Below are 23,296 nucleotides of genomic sequence, written 5' to 3' on the forward strand. Positions count from 1 at the left end.
ATTTGGGGGAAGTAAATTCAATTTTACAACAAATAATGCCATTTTAAAAACCTTCCTTTTTAGATTTTCATTTTTTTCTAATATGTATTTTTTATTATTGAAATCTTCCGTTGCAGATTTCAATCAATCAAGTTTTTTGTTTTCAATTACTGAAAATCTCCTTGCATTCCCTTAAATTAAATATACCAATAATTAAAAGAAAGACCAAAAATTGTTTTAAATATAGCAATAATTACAAAACAATTAAAAAAATCTTCCCTTGCAGATTTTAAAATCTGATTTTCTTTTTGCATTTTTGGAATATTCTTTTGTATTTTCTTAAATTAAACATTCCAAGAAATTTTTTTTAAAAAACACCAAAATTTAAATATTCCAATAATTAAAAAATAATTTTTTAAGTCAAAAAAGTGATCAAAATGTAATTAAATATTCCATTTTTTAAATCTTTCTTTGCACATTTTCAAATCTGCAGTTGAAGATATTTTTTAAATTATTGGAATGTTCTCTTATTTTCCCCTGAATTAAACATTTCCATAATTAAAAAAAACAATAGCTTTTATTGATCTTCCAAAAAAGACCAAACATTTAATTGAATGTTAAAAATAATTAACAAAAATATTTAAATTAATGGAATATTCCCCCAATATTTGATTTAATGTTTATTCCCTCTTTTTTTATCTTAACCGTTCAGGCTCAGTTGTGCAGCAGAGAATTCTCATGCCTTTATTGTGAAGGGACTGACCGGAAGCAGCGTGTGAGACGGACCTGCAGCACTTAAAAACTCGGATCAGCTGACTCAGGTTAAGTTTGGACCTGGATCTCACCCGTTCAGGACTTCCCTCTGCGGATCAATAATCAGCTGATCGATACTCTGATCAACATGCCTTTTATCGAGCACCTTTCGGACCAGGACCTGGAGCGCCTGGCTCTGGACCGGGTCGTCCCGGCGCTGCTGTCCCAGGGCTTCTACCACCTGGACGGGCTGCTGGGGGAGCTGGCGGGCGGAGCGGTGCGGGACCAGGTGGAGGAGCTGCACCGGGCCGGGGCGCTGCAGGACGGCCGCCTGGCGAGCACCGCGCCCGGCATCCACCGCAGCAGCATCCGCGGGGACAAGATTACCTGGGTGAGCGGCTCGGAGCGGGGATGCGAGGCAGTCAGCTTCCTGCTCGGCCTCCTGGACAGACTCATCTCCGTGTGTGCCGGCAGGCTGGCGGGCAAGATCCGGGAGAGGTCCAAGGTAGGCGGCTGGAGGGGAGCGGAGAGCCGGGGAGAGAAGCAGGGAGCCGGGGAGAGAAGCAGGGAGCCGGGGAGAGAGAGGCAAGGGGAACAGGCTTAAAGGACTGATAGTGTGTTTTCATGCTCACACGTTAAACTTAAGAAAAATAAGTTTAAAAAAAACATGGAAAGTTACATGCATAAGAGTGAAGAAAGAAAGAAGGAAAGTTAGAAAATCAGTGTTTTTAATGCAAAATGATTCAATATTTAGAGTTTTTATTTATCAGGATGTGCAGTAAAATGCAAACTTGTTAATTTCCTATAATCAGATCAGTCCAGTTTTAAAGTGACATTTTTTTAGCATCAGTTTTTCTAAAAATCTGACCTGGAGTCTGCAGAAAAACATAATTTTTTCTGAGCTTCAGAGAAGAGCAGGAAGCTCAGTGGAGCGGTTCAGACCTTAATAAACCGTTAATCACAATAATCATTAATCATCAGCAGGAAAAATACCTTCAGGAGGAGACGTGATGTTTGGAGAAGATTTCTGTAAATGAGCAGAAAAAGAGCCAGAAACACCTGAAGAAGAGATTCAGGGAGACAAGGACAACACAGCGACTCCAGATGGAAATTTAAGGGTTCAGTTAGTCAAAAATGAGTGAAAATTCATGTAAAACTATTTAAAAACTGTCCTAAATGACCTGACATTAGTCCAGAACCACTGAAATTTGACAAAAATGTTCTGAAATGACTCATAGTTTGTTCTAAATTATTTTAAATTTATTGGAAATTCTTGAAAACTGTCCAGCTACCGTTTCTAAAAAGTAAGTCTAAATTGTTCAAATTATTAACAAAATAGTCCACAACTCAAAAACTGTCCAAAATGACTAAAAACTTGTGAAGAATGAGTGAAATTAGGCCAAAATGACTCAAAATTGTTCCAAAATGACTCATAGTTTGTTCAAAATTATTTAAAAAATAGTCAAAAACTGAAAAATTGTCCAGAATTACTCAAAAAAGGACCAAAAATGACTTGAAAACTGTCCAAAATGAATAAGAAGCCTCTTCAGAATGACTGAAGTTTGACTGAAATTACTCGAAAATCTCATGTTTTGTTCAGGATGATTAATAAAATTATCAATTATTAGCAAAATTTTGTTTTGTATCGCAAAAATTGTCCAGAATTACTCAAAAATGGTATAAAATGACTTAAAATTCACTGAAATGACTCAAAATGAATCTAAAACTATTTAAAAACTGTGCTAAATGACCCGACATGAGACCAAAACGACTCAAGAGGTTCTGAAATGACTCAGTTTGTCCAGATCTACTCCAGAATTTTCCCAAAATGACTTTAAATGTATCTGAAGTTCTTGAAAACTGTCCAGTTCCTGTTTGTGGGTCCACATTTATCACTTTTTAATGGACTTTTTGCATCATTTCTGAACCTCAGAACTTCATCAGTCCAGCAGATAGAACCATGACGTTTAGGAGGAGAAACATCTGAGTTCTGGTAAAAACTGACACCAGATCAGCTTAAATCCATCCAGGAGTCTCAGTCTGAAATAATCCAGATTTGGTGAATTTTGGACAAAATTCCAGCTCCTTTGGAACATTTTTGGAATAATTTGGGGAAATCCTGAGTCATTTCAGAAGATTTTTTGTCATTTTTTTGGACAAATTTTAATCATTTTGGGACAGTTGAGTGTAATTTTGGACGCCTTTTGTCACTCTGAGCAGCTTTTGAGTGATTTCTGTGTAACTTTAGGTTGAAGCTTCATTTACTGTATTTTTCTGCTGCCAGGTCTTTAATCTCGTTTGTTTCCTGTTGAAGCGAAACGTTGAAAATGATCCAGTTAAAGAGAAATAAAAGAACAGAAACACCCTGATAGATGCAGCGGACGACACGTACACACTGATTACTCACACTGACACACCCTCACTAACACACACACTGTCAGTGCACATGCAGCAGTTTACAGTAAATTTTTATCTCAGCTCAAAGTTATCAGATGGAAACTCAGGAAAACAGGTCGACTCCTGGAGGAAGAGAGAGAGAGAGTTTTACAGTGTGTGTGTTATAGTGTGTGTGTGTGTGTGCGTGTGTTATAGTGTGTGTGTGTGTGTGTGTGTTATAGTGTGTGTTACAGTGTGTGTGTTACAGTGTGTGTGTTACAGTGTGTGTTACAGTGTGTGTTACAGTGTGTGTGTTATAGTGTGTGTGTGTTACAGTGTGTTACAGTGTGTGTTACAGTGTGTGTGTTACAGTGTGTGCTACAGTGTGTGTGTTACAGTGTGTGTTATAGTGTGTGTGTTACAGTGTGTGTGACAGTGTGTGTTATAGTGTGTGTTACAGTGTGTGTGTTACAGTGTGTGTTACAGTGCGTGTGTTATAGTGCGTGTGTTACAGTGTGTGTGTTACAGTGTGTGTTATAGTGTGTGTTACAGTGTGTGTTACAGTGTGTGTTACAGTGTGTGTGTTACAGTGTGTGTTACAGTGTGTGTTACAGTGTGTGTGTTACAGTGTGTGTTACAGTGTGTGTGTTACAGTGCGTGTTACAGTGCGTGTTACAGTGCGTGTTACAGTGTGTGTGTTACAGTGTGTGTTACAGTGTGTGTTATAGTGTGTGTTACAGTGTGTGTGTTACAGTGTGTGTTATAGTGTGTGTGTTACAGTGTGTGTTATAGTGTGTGTGTTACAGTGTGTGTTACAGTGTGTGTTATAGTGTGTGTTACAGTGTGTGTGTTACAGTGTGTGTTACAGTGCGTGTGTTATAGTGTGTGTGTTACAGTGTGTGTGTTACAGTGTGTGTTATAGTGTGTGTTACAGTGTGTGTGTTACAGTGTGTGTTACAGTGTGTGTTACAGTGTGTGTGTGTTACAGTGTGTTACAGTGTGTGTTACAGTGTGTGTGTTACAGTGTGTGTGTTACAGTGTGTGTTACAGTGTGTGTGTTACAGTGTGTGTTACAGTGTGTGTTATAGTGTGTGTTACAGTGTGTGTGTTACAGTGTGTGTTACAGTGCGTGTGTTATAGTGTGTGTGTTACAGTGTGTGTGTGTTACAGTGTGTGTTACAGTGTGTGTTACAGTGTGTGTTACAGTGTGTGTGTTACAGTGTGTGTTACAGTGTGTGTGTTACAGTGTGTGTTACAGTGTGTGTGTTACAGTGTGTGTTACAGTGCGTGTTGCAGTGTGTGTGTTACAGTGTGTGTTACAGTGTGTGTTACAGTGTGTGTTATAGTGTGTGTTACAGTGTGTGTTACAGTGTGTGTGTTACAGTGTGTGTGTTACAGTGTGTGTTACAGTGTGTGTTACAGTGTGTGTGTTATAGTGTGTGTGTTACAGTGTGTGTGTGTGTGTGACAGTGTGTGTTACAGTGTGTGTGTTACAGTGTGTGTTACAGTGTGTGTTACAGTGCGTGTGTTATAGTGCGTGTGTTACAGTGTGTGTTACAGTGTGTGTGTTATAGTGTGTGTGTTACAGTGTGTGTGTTACAGTGTGTGTTACAGTGCGTGTGTTATAGTGCGTGTGTTACAGTGTGTGTTACAGTGTGTGTGTTATAGTGTGTGTGTTACAGTGTGTGTGTTACAGTGTGTGTTACAGTGTGTGTTACAGTGCGTGTGTTATAGTGTGTGTGTTACAGTGTGTGTGTGTGACAGTGTGTGTTACAGTGTGTGTGTTACAGTGTGTGTTACAGTGTGTGTTACAGTGCGTGTGTTATAGTGCGTGTGTTACAGTGTGTGTTACAGTGTGTGTGTTATAGTGTGTGTTACAGTGTGTGTGTTACAGTGTGTGTTACAGTGCGTGTGTTATAGTGCGTGTGTTACAGTGTGTGTTACAGTGTGTGTTACAGTGTGTGTGTTATAGTGTGTGTGTTACAGTGTGTGTGTTACAGTGTGTGTTACAGTGTGTGTGTTATAGTGTGTGTGTTACAGTGTGTTACAGTGTGTGTGTTACAGTGTGTGTGTTACAGTGTGTGTGTTATAGTGTGTGTGTTACAGTGTGTGTTACAGTGTGTGTGTTACAGTGTGTGTGTTACAGTGTGTGTGTTACAGTGTGTGTTACAGTGCGTGTGTTATAGTGCGTGTGTTACAGTGTGTGTTACAGTGTGTGTGTTATAGTGTGTGTGTTACAGTGTGTGTTACAGTGTGTGTGTGTTACAGTGTGTGTTACAGTGTGTGTTACAGTGTGTGTGTTACAGTGTGTGTTACAGTGTGTGTTATTGTGTGTGTTACAGTGTGTTACAGTGTGTGTTACAGTGTGTGTGTTACAGTGTGTGTGTTATAGTGTGTGTGTTACAGTGTGTGTGTGTGTGATAAGAATTTCCTCGTCTGGTTTTCAGTCCTTTTCTGCCGCTGTGTGGCTTTAGGATGTTCATTTTTAAATCAGTTATTTCTTTTATTATATTTTGGGTTTTTCTTGGTTTCGTCGGTTTTTGGGACCATAAAAGTCCAAACCGTCTGATTCCATCAGAACTAGAACATTCTTTGATGGAACTTTAAAGTCTTTGTTTACAGCCTTCTGTCTTTTTTTTTTTGTCATTTTACGTGTTACTGAGTGTGTTTAACGTCCGTCAGTGTGATTCACACCTCGTTTTACTTCATGTCAGTTTGGAAGTTTTGTTGCTGTTTTGTGTCTCTGTGGTTGTTTTGTTTCTTTGTCTAGTTTTTGTGTCTCTTTGTGGTTGTTTTTATCTTGATCAGTGTGTTATTTATCTCTTTAACCCGTCCATCTGTTCCTACTAACTGTGTTGTAAATGTGGTTCCAGTCCTGTTGTTGTGTGTTTGTGTTGTCCTTCAGGTTGTTGTGTGTTTGTGTTGTCCTTCAGGTTGTTGTCTGTTGTGTGGTTGTCATGTCAGTTTGTGTTCCTTCATTCGGGTCTTTGTGTAGCTTCGGTCTGTTGTGTTTTCCAGCCTGATGTTGATCACGTAGCTCCATCATTAAACCGTCAGCCGCTGTCCCACAATCCCCCTCTGTTCTGATGAGCAACAGCTGATTCCCCGTGTCACTTCCTGTCTGTGTACGCTTCTTCACTGTTTATCAGCTGATTGCTCGTCGTCAACAGACGTCAGCGGGGCTACTGAGCACGTGCAGCTGCTGGCGCTGCGTTCAGGGACCCGTGTCCTCCGTGAGAAGAGAAGTGTGGTTGACATGGATGCAGGTGAAGGCGCTGACGTCAGGAAGTCACGGTTTGCTGCAGATTAAAGTCTGAACGTTCAGACGATGGAGATAAAACAGTTTACTATGAATCAGTGAAAACACTCAGAGGACGAGTTTAGAACCAGAAATCCATTTACTTCAACACCTCTTCATGACAACGTCCCCCTTTAAGAAAAACCTTAAAGATTTAATCTAAAAATTAAACATTAGGAAAGAAAAGGAAATTTTTCAAACAAGCCGATAAAACATTTGAAAAAACAACAATTAAACATTAAAAAGACAAAACATTTCTAAATCAAATCGAACATTAGAAAAGAATAAAAGGTGAGAAAAGAGCAAAACTAAACATTTAAGAAGAATCAAACTAAAGACAAAACATTGTAAAAGACACCAGTTAGACTTTAGAAGATCAAATTAAACAGAAGAGACGATGAAACGATGAAAAAGAGCAAAAACAGATAAAGGTCTTAAAGCGTTTTCTAGTCTGAAATGAAAACATCAAGTTGTTTCTTCAAACATTTCCTCTTTCTGTGTTCTTGGTTTGACTGTGGACAGATTTACTAAGAGCTCATTTCAGAAAACTGCTTTCCAGATAAAGTCTACTAGTAGCTGAAGGCATCGATCAAACTAATGTTACCTTCTGATCTCCACAAACTTTACTGCTCAGTGAAGAGAATCAAAGTTTGTTCAGGATTTCTAAAGAATCCACAGGTGAAGGTCTGAGAAGAACTCAGATGGATGGTCTAAATGTGAAATCAAGACTCATGGTCACAAGTTTTAAGGCTTCTGTTCACCACAAAGTTCAAACTAACAGAAGTACTGAGAAACTTTTAAAACTTCAGTCCTCAGACTGTCTGAAGGTTCAAACTAACAGAGATCTACTGTGGGACTTAGAACATTTCATCCCTCAGACTGTGTGAAAGCTCAGGTCCTGAGGACTTGGGAGGTCTGGAGGCTTTGGAAAGTCTTGGAACTGAGGGTTCAACCCTCCAGCACAAAGGCTGAAGTCCAACCTCCTGAGAAAAACGGTCAAGTTGAGAAAAAAGTTTTTTTTAAAAACTCGAAAAAATGACAAAAATAGAAGATAAATGAGCAAAAAAAAGAAGAATTAGTATCTGAGTGAGTAGCTCAGGGGGATAAGAGGAGAGACTACCAAGTGGAAGGTAACAGGATCAAGACCCACTACTGGCAGTTTTGTTTCTTTGTCAAAGTTTTTCAGAAAATTCAAGAAGGGTCTGGTCTTGAACCAGCAACTTACAGCTCCATAGACAAACCCTTAACTCACTGAGCTACAGATCAGATAAAAAGAAAGAAACTCGTCGTCCCTTTGACATCGTAGTTTCCAAGTGACCACATGGGCGGAGTCTGGGTGGAGTCAGGGCAGAGTGGGAGGGGAGGTGGGCGGAGGTGGTTCCATTTGGAACATGTAGAACCGCCCTGCGTTTGGTTTCAGCAACAATTTCAGTGGCACACATTGTCCACAATAAAAGCATGACTTACAACAGTGAGTGAAAGCGTACAAATTCCATATTGCTTAACAGTTCCACATCCAGGTTATTTCAAAATTTTGATGCATTAATATTCAGGGTTTTGTGTGTTATTTTCTGAGTTTTGATATTTTGGTGTGATCTGGTACATGAACGTTCAGGTTTTTGTTATTTCGGTGCCTTACCGTCCAACCTCCAGGTTTTTGATCTGGACGACACGCCGAGTCTTAAACAAGTTTCTATCTGAGTTATTTTAAACTGTTGATCTCTGTAGACTCATTAAAGCTTCAATCCTCTAATTACTGCTGAAAACACCAGCTGACTCACAGCACGTACACACACTGAAACACACAGAGGACGTTTGTGTAATCATTGTGTAACTGATGTTCAACATCAGCTGTTTGCTGTTTTAAATCAGAAACAGTTTCCACATTAACATTCAATCACTTCTAAACGCGTTTAAAAATAACGACTTTTCATATTTTATATTTTGCTGCTGCTTATTTTATTTTTGATTTATTTGATATGGAACTGAAAACACTATTTCATGCTTTACTTTTTCAAGAGTTAGCACATTTTAAACTAATTTATTTCATCATTAATCAGTTTTTAAAAATTGTGATATTAATAATTGGAAAAATGCAGAATATCAGATCTGATAATTGATGAGCTGATCAATAATTATTATGAAATTTAGGTCATTTTATGCAGATTAATCTCTACAATTGTTAAAATTGTGGATTAAAAAGTAAAATATTTATTTCTTAAAAGTGGTGAAGAAAAAGTTTAAAGTGTCCTGAAGGTAAAATATTACAGCAAATACTCAGTTACCCAGAGTTTTACTGCTTTAAATGAGAAACAGGAAGTGAAACTGTAACTCTGATGTCTCTCTGATATCCAGGTTTTTGTCATTTTGGTGTGTTAATATTCATATGTTTTAGGCTTTTATGCATTAATATTCAGGTTTTTGGGGTTTTGGTGCCTTAACATCCAGATCTGTGACATTTTGCTGCATTAACATTAAAGTTTTTGCTGTTTTGTTGCATTAATACTCAGGTTTTTAAAGTTCTGTTGCACTAACATTCAGATTTTGGTGAGCTAATGTGTGGGTTTCAACATTTTTTGACATTTTAGTGAGTTTTGTTGTTGTGTTGCTTTAAATGTGAAACAGGAAGTGAGGTTGTAACTCTACCATGTCTCTGATGTCATCAGGCCATGGTGGCGTGTTACCCTGGAAACGGCGCCGGCTACGTCAAACACGTGGACAATCCCAACGGAGACGGACGCTGCATCACCTGCATCTACTATCTGAACAAGAACTGGAACCACACGGTGCGTTCAGGGACACTCACCGATCCCGATCAGCTGATCTCAAGTCACATGACCACACCTTATGATGTTTAGAAATCAGGTGGTGATGCAGCATTTTTTTTTACTGCTTTTATTGTGAAAATCACCATTTGGATGCTAGTTTTTCACATTTTAGTGTCTTAAAATCCAGATTTGTGATGTTTTAATGCGTTAATACTCTGGTTTTTAAAGCTTGGATGTGTTAATATCCAGGTTTTGAGATATTAGTGCATTAATATCCAAGTTTGTGACATTTTAATGCCTTAACATCCAGACCTTGTGAAGGTTTTGATGCGTTAATTTCCAGGTTTTTTAGGTTTTGGGTTTTGGTGCTTTAACTTTCAAATTTTTGATGTTTTAATGCACCAATATTCAGATTTTAAAAAGTTTCGATGCATCAATAATCAAGTTTTTGAGGCTTTTATGCATTAATATTCAAGTATTTGACTACTAGTATCCAGGGAGAGGGACCAGACAAAGGGCGAGTCAGAAAACCCTGATGAAAACACCCAAGATTAAAGCTGCTACCTCATCCGGACGAGGGAAACTGGGGGGGCTCGTAAGAGAGCACCTGGTGGCCGAGTCTTGGGGCCCCGTGGGGCTTTCAAGTAACACGGGGTCGGGTGCTATGCCAACCAGGCAGTCGGCAGGAGCGGGCGTCTAGATGCACCGCCCCCTGGTGGTGTAGACGAGCTCTGGAGATGTGGAACGTCACCTCACTGGCAGGGAAGGGACCTGAGCTGGTGGAGGTGGAGCAATACCGGCTAGATATAGTTGGGCTCATCTTCACGCACAGCAAGGGTTCTGGAACCAGAATCCTGGAGAGGTGTTGGACTCTCTCCTTTTCCAGAGTTGCCCAGGGTGAGAGGCTCGGGGTAGGTGTGGGGATACTCAGAGACCCAAGCAGAGTGCCGCTTTGCTGGAGTTCTTCCCAGAGAACCAGAGGGTCTCCTCTCAGAGGATAAACTCTGCCTGTTATCTGTTCTTATGCACCAACAGCAGTTCAGAGTATTCGGCCTTCTTGGAGTCTCTGGGTGGTTCCTGGAAGGGGGACCACCTGGGGACTCCATAGTTCTCCTGGGAGACTCCAACTCTCATGTGGGCAACAATGGAGGAACGGCCTGATCTGAACCCGAGTGGTGTTTGGTTGTTGGACTTCTGTGCTCGTCATAGACTGGTCATAACAAACACCATGTTGGAGCAGAAGGTTCTCTTACCTGGTACCAGAACACCTTAGGTCAAAGGTCCAGGATGGACTTCATAGTGGTATCATCAGACCTGCCGCCGTATGTCTTGGACACTCGGCTGAAGATAGGAGCAGAGCTGTCAGCTGATCACCACCTGGTGGTGAGTTGGATCTGATGGACAGACCTGGTAAACCCAGACCTGCAGTGAGGGTGAACTGGGAACATCTGCTGGAGGTTCCTGTCTGTAGGGTTTTCAACTCCCACCTCTGGAAGAGTTTGTCCTGCATCCTGGGGGAGGTTGAGGACATGGGGTCTGAGTGGTCCATGTTCAAAGCCTCCATTGTAGAAGCAGCTGTTAGGAGCTGTGGCCTGAAGGTCACTGGTGTCTGTTGCAGTGGCAACCCAAAAACCTGCTGGTGGACACCGGTGGTGAGGGAAGCCATCAGGCTAAAAAAGGAAGCCCTTTGAGCTTGGCTTCCTTGGGGGTCTCCTGAAGCAGCTGACAGGAACCAGTCGGCCAAAAGGTCTGCAGCTGCAGCAGAAGCGAGGTTCCTCCATGGGGTGACTGGGCTCAGCCTTGAAGTTCTGGAAGTTTTCATGACATTCAGCAAACTTCAGTGAAACTCTAATGATGACTCATAGGAGGTTATGTTTGATTTACTAACAGCAGATAATAATCAGTCACTAACCTCGGTGTTATTGATCTTCAGCACGGTGGCGTCCTCAGGATCTTTCCAGAAGGAAAATCATACGTCGTTGATGTCCAGCCGCTGTTTGATCGACTGCTGCTGTTCTGGTCTGACCGCAGGAATCCTCATGAGGTGCAGCCATCCTACAGCACCAGGTAAGCACCAGTAAAGACTTGTTCAGTACAGATACAGTGGGGATCGAAAGTTTGGGCACCCCAGGTGAAAAATTGTATTAATGTGCATGAAGAAGCCAAGCAAAGAAGGAAAAATCTCCAAAAGACATTGAATTAGTCTGAGGAGACATCTTTAAAATGAGTTTTTGTGTTTAACCACAGAGAGGTAGGTAACAGTTTGGGTCATTTTTTGATTAAAAACATTGTAAATGAGACATTTGAGCAATTAAACAGCTGATCAATTCATGTGGAAGGTACAAACAAAGCTGTATTGCCAGGGTTTAAGAAAAATGTTGGGTTCAGATGGACTTTATTGGAATAAAATAATGAGACTGAGTAAAGTCATTCATACTAATTAAAGAGTGAATGAAAAATGTTCCTGTTTATAATAGAAATGCACATAAAATTGAAATCAGGGAATGAGAAGTGACAAAAGTGTGGTTGTTTTGTGTTGCAGGTATGCCATCACTGTTTGGTACTTCAACTGTGAGGAGCGAGCAGAAGCTAAGAGGCGCTTCAGGAAGCAGACAGGTGAGCAATAACATGAACTAGTCGTTTTTTGGGTTTAAATAAGTGCCTTTGAAGAGAATAAAAAAGTTTCCAGGTTTTTGTGACAAAAAGAATTGTGGAGGGGAGTTTGTTGTGGTTTGGGCCGTTGTCCAGGTAACCTCCCTGGATGTAGGAAGTAAAAACAAGATGTTTTCTAATGGAAATGAATGAGGGTAGGATGGGAAAGGTGGATTTTTTTGTGATTTCTTAAGGAGCCTTTTTTTAACCAGAAAAATGTTCAGAAATTTCCCAAAAGTGCTGAAAACATGAAAATCAAAAATTTTGCTGTAAAAATTTTATTTCATATTTTGACAAAAATCCTACAAATATCTAAAATGATTACATATGAACTACTAAGATTTTCTTTAACAACATTCACAAAAATAAACCAAAACCCAGCAAACTTTCATAGATTTTTAAATGTTATTTAATAAACATTTCATTTTCAAACCTGCAGGAAAAAAATGCAGTAATTCCTTAAAAGGTTTATTTGTCAAGAAAATTCTACTAAATATTTTTGAAAATTTGCACATGAGAAGCTTCACTGTGGAAATCCATCTTTTCCACATCTTCAAACTTCAGAATAAATCAGTTTGACCCACAGGAGGATGTGAGGGTAAATTATTGACCTGCTAATCACTGATGTCTGCAGGACGGTCATGAAGTTTAAGTTTCATCTACGAGCTGAATTTCTGTTTGTTTTACATGAACATCACTAAAACATTGCATTTGGCAGTAATGCAGCTTCACTACAGACAGCAGCACGTCATAAACTCTGATTTAATATCACTGTTCATTTGTTTCACTTTATAACAAAAAATAGAGTAAAAATTCTCATTAAAATGATTTTATGTTTTGTAACTTTATTTATCTTCTCTGCTGCTTAACTACATTAATAAAGACGTTTATATTTTCAGTTGGCATCAGAAGTCTTATTAACTCTTACTATTATTTAATGGATGATTCAAAGATAAACATGATACTTTGGAAATTAAATCACATTTTTAGCTCCAGAATCCTTTGATTTGAACTGGATTTACTCATCAGCAGACTGAAAACTGCTACATTAAGACACATACTTAGATAAAGGAGTTATAAAGAAAAGTTTACAGACATTTAGGCATGAGTCATACAACACGTTATAAGTGTAAAAACACTGAATTTTACGACTAAAAATTGGAGAATAGACTTCAAACTCTGTACAAACCTCACAAAATCTGTATGTTTGGACAGAAAACTGTTGATTTGCATATAAAATAAACACGTTATAAGATAGATTTATGGACACGAGTCATGACTGTAAAAACACGGAGCTGGTATGTTATCTTTGCAGTTTAGGGAACTTAGAGCATCAACTTTTAACGTCATTTTCCTCCTATTTGAATGGTTTCTGGTAAACTTGTGAACCCTCGTGCTTGAAAATGTGAATGTTCTTTAAAAAATATCAGAAGTTTTACTGATATATATGGAATCACACTAGATATTTTTAGGACTTTATTTTTGAAAACATTTACAAGAATTTTCTTGTTTTAAAATGAAACTTTTAAGGAATTATTGCCGTTTTCTTCCTGAAGGTTTTACACATTTTCAGGTGCTTGTAAATGAAGGAACCACCAGGATAAATGCCTCATCTTGTTTCTGACTTCCTGTTTGTGTCTCAGCCTCCAGCAGCTCCAGCTGATCAGTTGGATGATGTTCAAACGGCGCCCCCTGCTGTTTGATTCTCCACGTTACAGCCGATTCCGTCTGGAGAAGCTGAAGGAAAAGCAGAAAAAAAGAAGCTGGCCTGAGAGCCGACTCAAGCTGAGGACTGAAAGCTTCCAGTCACCAGAAACTCCAGACTTTCCTGCTTTCTGCGACGTTCCTGCTGCAGCAACGGAGCATTTCTAAGACTTTCAGGTTTACAGAGAAACACAAAGCTCCACGTCTGGTTTTCTACTTTCATACATTCTGGAAAAACCTTCAGCACAAGAAAAGGAGCAGAAAGGTTTACTGGACAATGAAAACTGGAGGATTATTTGGAAGAAACGAACACAATACTTCAAGAAAAAGTCAGCTTTTGAGCCACCAAAAGACTGAAAGGGAGATTTTCTTCCACATCTACATTAAATCACAAATAACTATTTACTCAGATTTTTATCATGTAAACTGTGTTGAACTGGTGGTGGAGGAATAACTACCATAATCTGTGTCTGAATGTTAATAACGAAGGTTATCAAGTCCTGATTGATCGTTTCAGTGAAAACTTCTGAACTTTAATCAGTTTCTGCTCATTCCAGCTTCATTTGAAAATCCTACAGCAACCACAATCAGAAAACAGAAAAAGGATTTCAGTACATCTTTTGTGAAAATGAGGAGGGTTGATTTTTGGGGTTATTTTTAACTTAGCAAACCAAAATGAATGACAGTATAAGTTCAGGGACCATCTGATTGTTCTTCCTGTTCTTTGGGAGACACTTTGTAACTCTGATGATTTTTTTTAACACAAAGCTTCTTTTTAAACCTGCTGGCAGGTTTTGGTGTTCAGAGCAGTCATTAAATTAAGAAAAGTTTACACAAATTTAGTGATATTTTGGAAAACATTTGAAGGTTTACCATCTGAAAATGCTAAACATTTCAGTGATACACGGATTAAATGTTGAATTGTATCTTCTGTTGCCTCTGAAAAAACAACGAAGGAAACTGAAGAAATCTAAATCCTGACAAAACGTGAAAATGTTTGGCGTCACTTTGTCTTTAAGCCATGATCCACTTTTCTTCCTTGTTTTTTCTTCTACTGTCCCACAGGGGCTTCCGTAGATCCCTCTGCTGTCTGAGTTCTAAATCTAAAACGGAACTTCTTCTGCATCCTTCACCAAAGACAGAGTTTACAGTTTTTTCCACAGAATTGGTTGAAGTCAAAGGATTCATTTTTGTAGTAAAATATCACAATATTATTCTTGGATTGGGATAATCTAGTCATTCCTCCTGTTTTTAAGGTTTACTGTGATAAATTCTGTAGTTTCAGAGCTGCTGGTGGGTTTTGGAGTTCAGAGGATTCGTTACATTTTATCTTTCAGGACTAAAAGGTTTCCATAAATCTGACATGTTTGCTGCTTCCAGACACTCTTTTGTTCACGTCATCACTTAATGGTGACAAATTATTTGGAACTTTCCATCTGAACTCTGTATTTGAAACCTTCCAAATGTAAATGTTTTGGTGATAACAGCTGATTTAAATGTTGAATTATATCTTCTGTTGCCTCTGAGACATAATAACAGAAACTTATTAAAAACCATGTTGAGAAAAAATGACAATATTTGACTTTTTATGGCTGAATTTTTCCTGAATATCATTTCTCGGCTTCCGTAGTAACTCTGTTCTCTCTGCAGAGTTTGAATCTGAAACCGGAGGTCGGCACTGAGCATCCTCCACAAGGACACGGATTCATTGAAGCACCAAGTTTAACATGTGAAGTTTTATTCCATGAATAACTGATGTGGCTTCAAACATACCTTCAGACATTACGGAGGTCCAATCGTTGTGCCAAAACAATCGCTGTGAATCACAGAAACTTTAATACCAAACTATTAAATCGGTGTTAAACTGATTGTTTTGGTCAATTTTCAGACCAGTTAGTTTGGGTTAGTTAATCTAACCAATGCGTAGAAATGAGCTTAGCTTAGTTAGCTTCACCTCTGAACCTCACACTTGTGTTGTTGCTTATTTCTCATGCAAACTAGATCCTGTTCTTCTGCTTTGCCTCGTTGTTTTCTGCTGCAGAAAAGCGTTGGTAGCCTCCCAAGACATTGGTTTCGCCCCGTTGACCCTTCTTGTTCCACATGCTGTTTCTATGAACCTGCTCGAACAAAGAAACATCTCATTTGTCTGTGACCAGCTATCTCTGTCACCATCCCTGTGTGCTGGACATGCCTAACGTCACCGTAAACGTTGTACCACTAAGTCCCTTCTACCACTCCCTGATGGCGGTGAACCTCATGAGTGTACTGATATTTATATGACTTTAAAGCAGGCATCCCGAAAGCTGGAAAGAAAGTGGTATTCCACTAAATCAGAGGAAGTGTATGTGGCTTGGAAAAATAGTCTAGTAATCTATAAAAAAGCTCTTCGTAATGCCAGGACAACTTATTATTCATCTTTAATAGATGAGAACAAGAACAACCCTAGGTTTCTCTTTAGCACTGTAGCCAGGCTGACAAAGAGTCAGAGCTCTGTTGAACCTTGTATTCCTTTAGCTTTAACCAGTAACGACTTCATGAGCTTCTTTACACAGAAAATAGTTCTGATTAGAGATAAAATTAATCTGGCCCTTCCTACAAATGTCACAGATGCTTTTGAATTGGCTGTTAGACCTGATGAATCTTTAGAATTCTTCACTCCTATATGTCTCTCTGAACTAATTTCAACAGTTTCTACATCCAAACCATCAACATGTCTTTTAGATCCTATCCCAACTAGACTCTTCAAGGAGATTTTACCTTTAATTAATTCTTCAATGTTAGATCTGATTAATCTCTCTCTAGTAACAGGCTATGTACCACAGGCTTTTAAGGTTGCTGTCATCAAACCTTTGCTTAAAAAGCCCACTTTAGATCCAGATGTGTTAGCTAACTATAGACCGATATCCAACCTACCATTTCTCTCTAAAATTCTGGAAAGAACAGTTGCAAATCAATTATGTGAACACTTACAAAGGAATAATTTGTTTGAAATGTTTCAGTCAGGCTTCAGAGTGCATCATAGCACAGAAACAGCTCTGGTGAAAGTTACTAATGACCTTCTCATAGCATCAGATAATGGACTAGTCTCTATACTTGTTTTGTTAGATCTTAGTGCAGCGTTTGACACAATCGACCACAACATTTTATTACAGCGTCTAGAACATTCAATTGGCATTAAAGGGACAGCACTGGACTGGTTTAAATCCTACTTATCAGATAGGTTCCAGTTTGTGCATGTCAACAATAACTCTTCTGAGCATACTAAAGTTAATCATGGAGTTCCTCAGGGTTCTGTCTTAGGACCGATACTTTTCACATTATACATGCTTCCTTTAGGCAATATTATTAGGAAGCATTGTATTAACTTCCATTGTTATGCAGATGACACACAATTGTATTTATCTATGAAGCCAGATGAAACTGATCAGTTAGCTAGACTGCAAGATTGTCTTAAGGACATTAAAACCTGGATGACTTTTAACTTCCTACTGCTAAATTCAGACAAAACTGAAGTCATTGTATTTGGCCCCAAACATCTTAGAAACTCGCTTTCAAAGCAAATAGTTACTCTGGATGGCATCACATTGGCCTCCAGTACTACTGTGAGGAATCTTGGAGTTATTTTTGACCAGGACATGTCCTTTAACTCACACATAAAGCAAGTCTGTAGGACTTCCTTTTTTCACCTGCGTAATATTGTAAAAATCAGGAACATTCTGTCTCAGAGTGATGCAGAAAAATTAGTTCATGCTTTTGTTACTTCCAGGCTTGACTATTGTAATTCCTTATTATCGGGTTGTCCAAATAGCTCTCTTAAACATCTACAGTTGATCCAAAATGCTGCTGCCAGAGTACTGACAGGAGTTAGCAAAAGAGATCATATTTCCCCTATACTTGCTTCTCTTCACTGGCTTCCTGTTAAATCCAGAATAGAATTTAAAATCCTTCTTCTGACATATAAAGCTCTTAATAACCAATCTCCATCATATCTTAAAGATCTGATAGTACCTTATTATCCTAGCAGAACTCTTGGCTCTCAAACTGCAGGCTTACTTGTTGTTCCTAGAATTTCTAAAAGTAGAATGGGAGGCAGAGCCTTCAGTTATCAGCTCCTCTCCTGTGGAACCTGCTCCCAGTTTGGGTTCTGGAGGCAGATACCCTCTCTATTTTTAAGACCAGGCTTAAAACGTTCCTTTTTGACAAATCTTATAGTTGGGGCTGACTGGGTGACCCACAGGGGTTCGGCTTGTGTCTTCATTGCACAGCTGACTCCCTCTTGGTCGTCCCTTCGTTCTGCCTCTAGTCATGCTGCTATAGGCCTATAGGCTGCTGGGGGACTTTTCTTGACGCACTGAGCCCTTCTCTATCTACCTTTACATTTAATATGTATACCGTTATTGCAGTACATTCACTCTGTTTCCCCCTGTGCTATTTCTCCGAGTGTCCCTGGTCCCAGAGCTGGATGCTTCAGATCTGTGGTTGATGTTCCACCAGCTGGTCCAGTCTCCATCATGTCCACTGTGGGATGCTGCTGCTGACCTTCCTCCAGCCCTCTGCTTCCAACTCCCCTTTTCCACCAGTCAACTCTGCATCGCCTTCACTATACTGTTATGCTAACTTACATACTGTTTGAATTTTACTGCTAGCTATATATGGAGTATGTTTAATGTCAGAGCCGTACATCATCAGAGTAAACTATGAGTCAGTTTTCAATGTTAGCTTATACTTTGTCTGTGTCACATATCCTGTCATACATGTATCCAAATGAAAGAAAATGGCACCTTAGAAAGCAAAAATGCAGATGCAGGTCTGTGATGGACCAAAGCCCTGCCTGTTAGGCTGATGTACATGAGAATGTGAAATATGTGTTATCTGTGTCCTTTTGAAATCCTTCCTGCAGCACCGCCTCATGTTGGCACCCCTTCCTTCAACCACCCTGTGTGAAAACAGCGTTCCTTCATATTGTGCTAACGTCTCTTCTAAACTAGCAGACACCAGTCCACCCCAGCCACAGGACCACTGCAGGAACCTGAAAACATGTTTACAGAACTGAGGACGTGAGGACACACAAAGCCCTTCCTCATTTCACACATCCAAAGAGAGAACACTTCTGTATTAGAGCTCCCATCACATGTTTATCCACTGTCAGTACAATTCCATCCATCCTCTATACACCGCTTTATCGTCACTAGGGTCATGGGGGGTGCTGGAGTCTATCCCAGCTGACTCGGGTGAAGGCAGGGGACACCCTGGACAGGTCACCAGTCTGTCACAGGGCTACATATACAGACACACAATCACACTCACATTCACACCTACGGACAATTTAGAGTAACCAATTAACCTCAGCATGTTTTTGGACTGTGGGAGGAAGTCGGAGTACCCGGAGAAAACCCACGCATGCACAGGGAGAACATGCAAACTCCATGCAGAAAGATCCCAGGCCCACAACGGGATTTGAACCGGGATCTTCTTGGCAAAAGTGCTAACCACTACCCGCTGTGCAGCCCTCAATACAATTCTTAATCACAAAATCAGACAAAATTTTCACAACTTACTGTTGGACTGAGGAGTGCTCCAAACCTGTCAGGTCCTCCCAGCGTGTAGAAGGAGCAGGAACTAGTGAGGGTCAAACAGAGCAGCAGAACAAACGGTAAACACAAGTCCTTGATGTGGTCTAGTGCGTGTTACAGCTGACTGAATATGAATGACAAGAGGGATTCTCTGTCCCAAAATAAAAGAGAAATTAAACAAAAAGGAAATCAAAAGAGTTTTTTTAATAAATAAAAATAATTGGAAAGGTTTTTTTCCTTAACCACTTTTCTTTCTTCTCTTGTGTGTCCTTAGTGTTTGTGACTCAGATAAAGCTTCCTTACCTGCGACAGGTTGCTGCTAAGGTGTCATGACGCTGCAGACATCTTCACCCTCCATCACCCAAGAGGAAGCACCCAGCTGGAGGATGCAGTCCTTCTGATACATGGGGGATTTATGCAGGACAAGAACGTCATGCACAGATCAATAAACCTCCCTTTGGACTCACAAACAACCTGCAGTATAACTGAGGGGAAAGGGTTTCTGTTTATGTCATAGACTTTCTGTGGCTCTGCAGGAGGAAGATTTCAGCAGCCATCAGTGATCCCAGCAGCCAGGAGAGCAAAGCCCCAGTTTCCTGCTCCTGCTCCTGTCTGAGGACATGAAGGTGGATGTTCATCAGTTCATCTACAACACCGTGGACGGTCCGGCAGAGCGTCGGCTGTCAGGAGCAGGATGACTCCACACCAGCACCTCCAGCTCATGACTCCATCCATGGGATGTTCCTGGACCACAGTGACGATGTTCTCCCTCAGAGAGCCTGAAGGCTGCTGTGGAGTCACCTCCAGAGAAGAAAGAGACCAGAAGAGGCACAGTGTTGCTGACCTGGGCGTATCGCTGCAGGGGCTTTTGTTCCTGGAAAATAAAGAACTTTATTTTATAATATGTTTAGAACTTATTTGTTTTTTTGAAGTTTGTCAAATAAAGTTCCTTTAACCTCTGACTCGGTTTGTTAGACACCTGTTCATGCCTGATATTCCTAAATGTTTCATTGCTTGACAGAATAATGTATTTACTCTAAAAAGAGAAATGATGATTGGTATGTAACTGTATGATGTATACTAGACAAATGTAATACCGTACATATTTACTAACCCTAGCTATGGGAGTTTTCCCTGGCATGGGGAGCAATAAAGGATTATCTTGTCTTATTAAATTAATGTTTTATTTTGTGCAGTGTCCTTCATTTATTCCTGTTTTAACCTAAACCTGACATCCTTTTCTTATCTTCTACATGTTTCTATACTACATTTACAGACTTTGTGTTGGATTCAGAAGGTAAGAAACTGATAAAGAGCAGATTTTTACTGATTATAAGCAGAAGTACTGAGTAGAATTGAAGGAATAGTTGATGAAAGCTGAAAGAGCAGCTTCATAAAGGTCATCCAGAGTGTCATAGTGAGCAATGGAAGGACGTCTGACACTAAAATCAGTTTTCACTTACTGCTGTCATATTTTACATCATTATATGCAGACTTTCAGTCAATATCTGAGGTTTCATTCAGTGTTTGCAGAACTTTTGTGTCAGTTTCTCACTATAATAATATTCACCATCATTATTATAGTGAATATATGTTGTTGAAACACGGACACACATTTGTTCATTTTATAGTTTGAAACCCTCGTTGTGTCATCTTGTTTTTTTCAGTATTTGTTGTGATCCAGCTGGAATGTGTTCATGGTCTGTTGATGCAGTAACTGATTTCTGCCACCAGATGGAGTTTACTGTTTGTGAGCAACAGAATGAAGTTTTATTATTGATTCAGATTCATTCAACAGTGTTTATTTATAGAAAACAGCTGAAGTAAAATTAACTCCCAGAACCCACAGAGTAGCTCATTCAGGTGTGCTTCATATATTATTAATAATAAATAAAAACAATATTAGGCTTTTTATTGTTTTTCTGCAGACAGGAGTCTACAGCCAATCCAAACCCTCCATTTCAATCACGTGCTGCTGAAACCCGGAACAACAACAACATCAGCTGCTGAGTTTCGATCGTGAGTTTCAGGAGCAGAACTTCTAGATATTTAAACTTTAAATGTTCCAGATATTTAGATTTTAACTTCTAGATATTTAAACGTTAAATGTTCCAGATATTTAGACTTTAACTTCTAGATATTTAAACTTTAAATGTTCCAGATATTAACCCTCTACCTGCCGGGATGCTCGCCGCTCTGCTGTCCGTGTCACTGCCCTTCCTGCTCTGCGTGGTTCTGGTGAATACCGACCTGTTTGACTCGGTTCCAGTGGACCTGGACCAGGGTCACTACGCGGAGAAGCGCGTGCACGCTCTGCCCGCGTTCCTGGCGATGCCGTGTAACTGCGCGGTGAACGTGGGTTATATCTGCGTGGGTCTGTACTGGCTGCTGTGGAACCGGACAGATACCGAACCCGACCAGAGCCGTTACATGAGGCAGGTGTTCGCGCTCATGGCCCTGTTCTACGCGCCCGTGCAGTGGACGCGCCTGACGGTGCTGCGGCGCGCTCCCGCCGTGCTCGACCAGTGGCTCACGTTACCGATTTTCGCGTGGGTTCCGGTATGGATCCGGTACATCGAGGAGCCTCCGGGTCAGTGGAGCGGCGCGCACGGGGCCGCGCTGGAGCTGTGCTCGCTGCTGAGCTACGGACTGACGCTGCTGCACCCGCGGGGCTTCGAAGCGGCTCTGGGCGCGCACGTCGTCCTGGCCGTGCACGCGGCGGTTCGGCTGCAGCTCAAGCACGGGGACCGTCACACGTGCACAGTTCTGCTGCTGGCGGTGCTGTCCTGCGCGGGCTTCGTGGTGCTGAAGCTGCTGGATCACCAGCTGGCCCGGTACCGGCTGTTCCGGCGGTTTACCGGACACTTCTGGTCCAAAGTGTGCGACGTGCTGCAGTTCCACCTCAGCTTCCGCTTCCTGACCGCTCTGGGTCAGCGGGTCCAGCAGAACCGAACCAAGGCTGCAGCCCGGCAGGAGTAACGGAACCAGTCCAGAGCTGCAGGACTAACAGAACCGGATCAGTTGAGTTCTGATGGATGGGTGTGGCTGGGGGCACTAGGACCCTGCTAATCCAGGTGAATGCAGCTCACCTGAGCAGCTCAGGTGTGTCAGCGTCATGTCATCAATGTGTTGTAATCACAATCATTGTGAAGTTTTTTTTATTTTTACAGAATTTGTAATAACAGTCTTCTGCAGCATGTGAGAGTTTCTCCACTAAATGAACGGTTTTTGTTTCTGATCTCTGAGGTTAATCTGTGAATCTGCTCTCATTCTGTTTATAGATTTTTCTATTTTTATCTGTAGCTGGGAGTCACTAGTAGAAACTTTGCTGTGAAAACATGATGACAATAAAGATTGTTGAACTTTACAGCTAAAGTGCCGTTTGCTCCTTTTTCTGGTTTGCTTCCATAGTTTTATGTATTTTGTGCTCAGGTGTGTCACTCTGGCTTCACTCTTCTGTTGGGACAAATGAATTTCTTCTAGCTTGATTGACTCACCTGTTTCTATCGCTAACTACGCTCTGTCCAGGTGATTTAGTTCAGAACATGTGGTCCATGTAGCTACAGAAGGAGACCCTCACCTGAAGGTTCAGTAAAGTATGACAGTCCAGCATTGCTGTGCTGCACCTGTTTCCAGGTAACTATAAGACTGATCCACGTCTGGAAACGTTGAGGTGATTTTACTACCAGAGAACCGATCATGTTATCATGCTGTTAATCCACTTTGAACACATTTTTCTCAGATGTTAAAGTAAATCTAAAATGTTAAACTCTGAAGATCTGAAATGTTTGAGTGACAAATCAGCAGAAATACAGCAAAGCTGAGAAGAAAGCAAAAGACTGAGGTGTTCTGGAGTGAGCAGGACTCTATGCGGTGGTCTGCTGACTGGACAGAAGGTCAGAAGGTTCTGGACTCCATAGAGGAGAAGCTCGTGTTCATCATGGACTCTCACCCACTGCAGGACACTGGAGGCTTTAAGCAGCTCCTTCAGCAGGAGCAGGATTTATTCATTTTAATTCTTCATCCTTGTACATATTGTAAATATTAGACATCATTGTGTGTATTTGATGCTGTAACAATGTGAATTTCTCCTGGTGTGGGGAGCAATAAAGGATTATTTTATCTCTTATCTTATCTACTGCATTTGACCGAGCAGAAAACTGCAGGGAGCAAGACGCCCAATAAATTTCAAA

General features: G+C 40.6%; 2 protein-coding genes and 1 long non-coding RNA gene across 3 annotated transcripts; 2 read left to right on the plus strand and 1 right to left on the minus strand.

The window, feature by feature from the left end:
* The first annotated feature begins 755 nt into the window (after positions 1 to 755).
* egln3 (egl-9 family hypoxia-inducible factor 3) lies at positions 756 to 15,105 on the plus strand. Its single transcript, XM_022206950.2, has 5 exons — positions 756 to 1,237; positions 9,073 to 9,192; positions 11,108 to 11,241; positions 11,717 to 11,790; positions 13,470 to 15,105. The coding sequence occupies exons 1-5, from the start codon at positions 881 to 883 to the stop codon at positions 13,487 to 13,489; spliced, it is 705 nt and encodes a 234-aa protein (XP_022062642.1). The 5' UTR covers positions 756 to 880; the 3' UTR covers positions 13,490 to 15,105.
* On the minus strand, positions 13,426 to 19,977 carry LOC127533856 (uncharacterized). The gene is made up of 3 exons (XR_007941738.1): positions 19,407 to 19,977; positions 19,089 to 19,149; positions 13,426 to 13,563 (listed from the first exon to the last, which is right to left on the minus strand). It is a non-coding gene; the product is annotated as an uncharacterized LOC127533856 (long non-coding RNA).
* Positions 19,978 to 21,075: 1,098 nt separating this feature from the next.
* On the plus strand, positions 21,076 to 23,232 carry tmem187 (transmembrane protein 187). Its single transcript, XM_022206949.2, has one exon. The coding sequence runs from the start codon at positions 21,288 to 21,290 to the stop codon at positions 22,080 to 22,082; it is 795 nt and encodes a 264-aa protein (XP_022062641.1). The 5' UTR covers positions 21,076 to 21,287; the 3' UTR covers positions 22,083 to 23,232.
* Positions 23,233 to 23,296: the final 64 nt, after the last annotated feature.

The sequence above is a fragment of the Acanthochromis polyacanthus genome, chromosome 1 (genome assembly GCF_021347895.1).
Source record: "Acanthochromis polyacanthus isolate Apoly-LR-REF ecotype Palm Island chromosome 1, KAUST_Apoly_ChrSc, whole genome shotgun sequence".
NCBI classification, from domain to species: domain Eukaryota; kingdom Metazoa; phylum Chordata; class Actinopteri; family Pomacentridae; genus Acanthochromis; species Acanthochromis polyacanthus.

What these genes read in the sequence shown, in the direction of transcription:
- egln3 (XM_022206950.2), top strand. Translation starts at nt 881, where the DNA reads ATGCCTTTTATCGAGCACCTTTCGGACCAGGACCTGGAGCGCCTGGCT. An exon ending in AGATCCGGGAGAGGTCCAAG is followed by an intron (nt 1,238 to 9,072) that starts GTAGGCGGCTGG and finishes TGATGTCATCAG; the next exon opens with GCCATGGTGGCGTGTTACCC. An exon ending in ACAAGAACTGGAACCACACG is followed by an intron (nt 9,193 to 11,107) that starts GTGCGTTCAGGG and finishes ATTGATCTTCAG; the next exon opens with CACGGTGGCGTCCTCAGGAT.
- tmem187 (XM_022206949.2), top strand. Translation starts at nt 21,288, where the DNA reads ATGCTCGCCGCTCTGCTGTCCGTGTCACTGCCCTTCCTGCTCTGCGTG.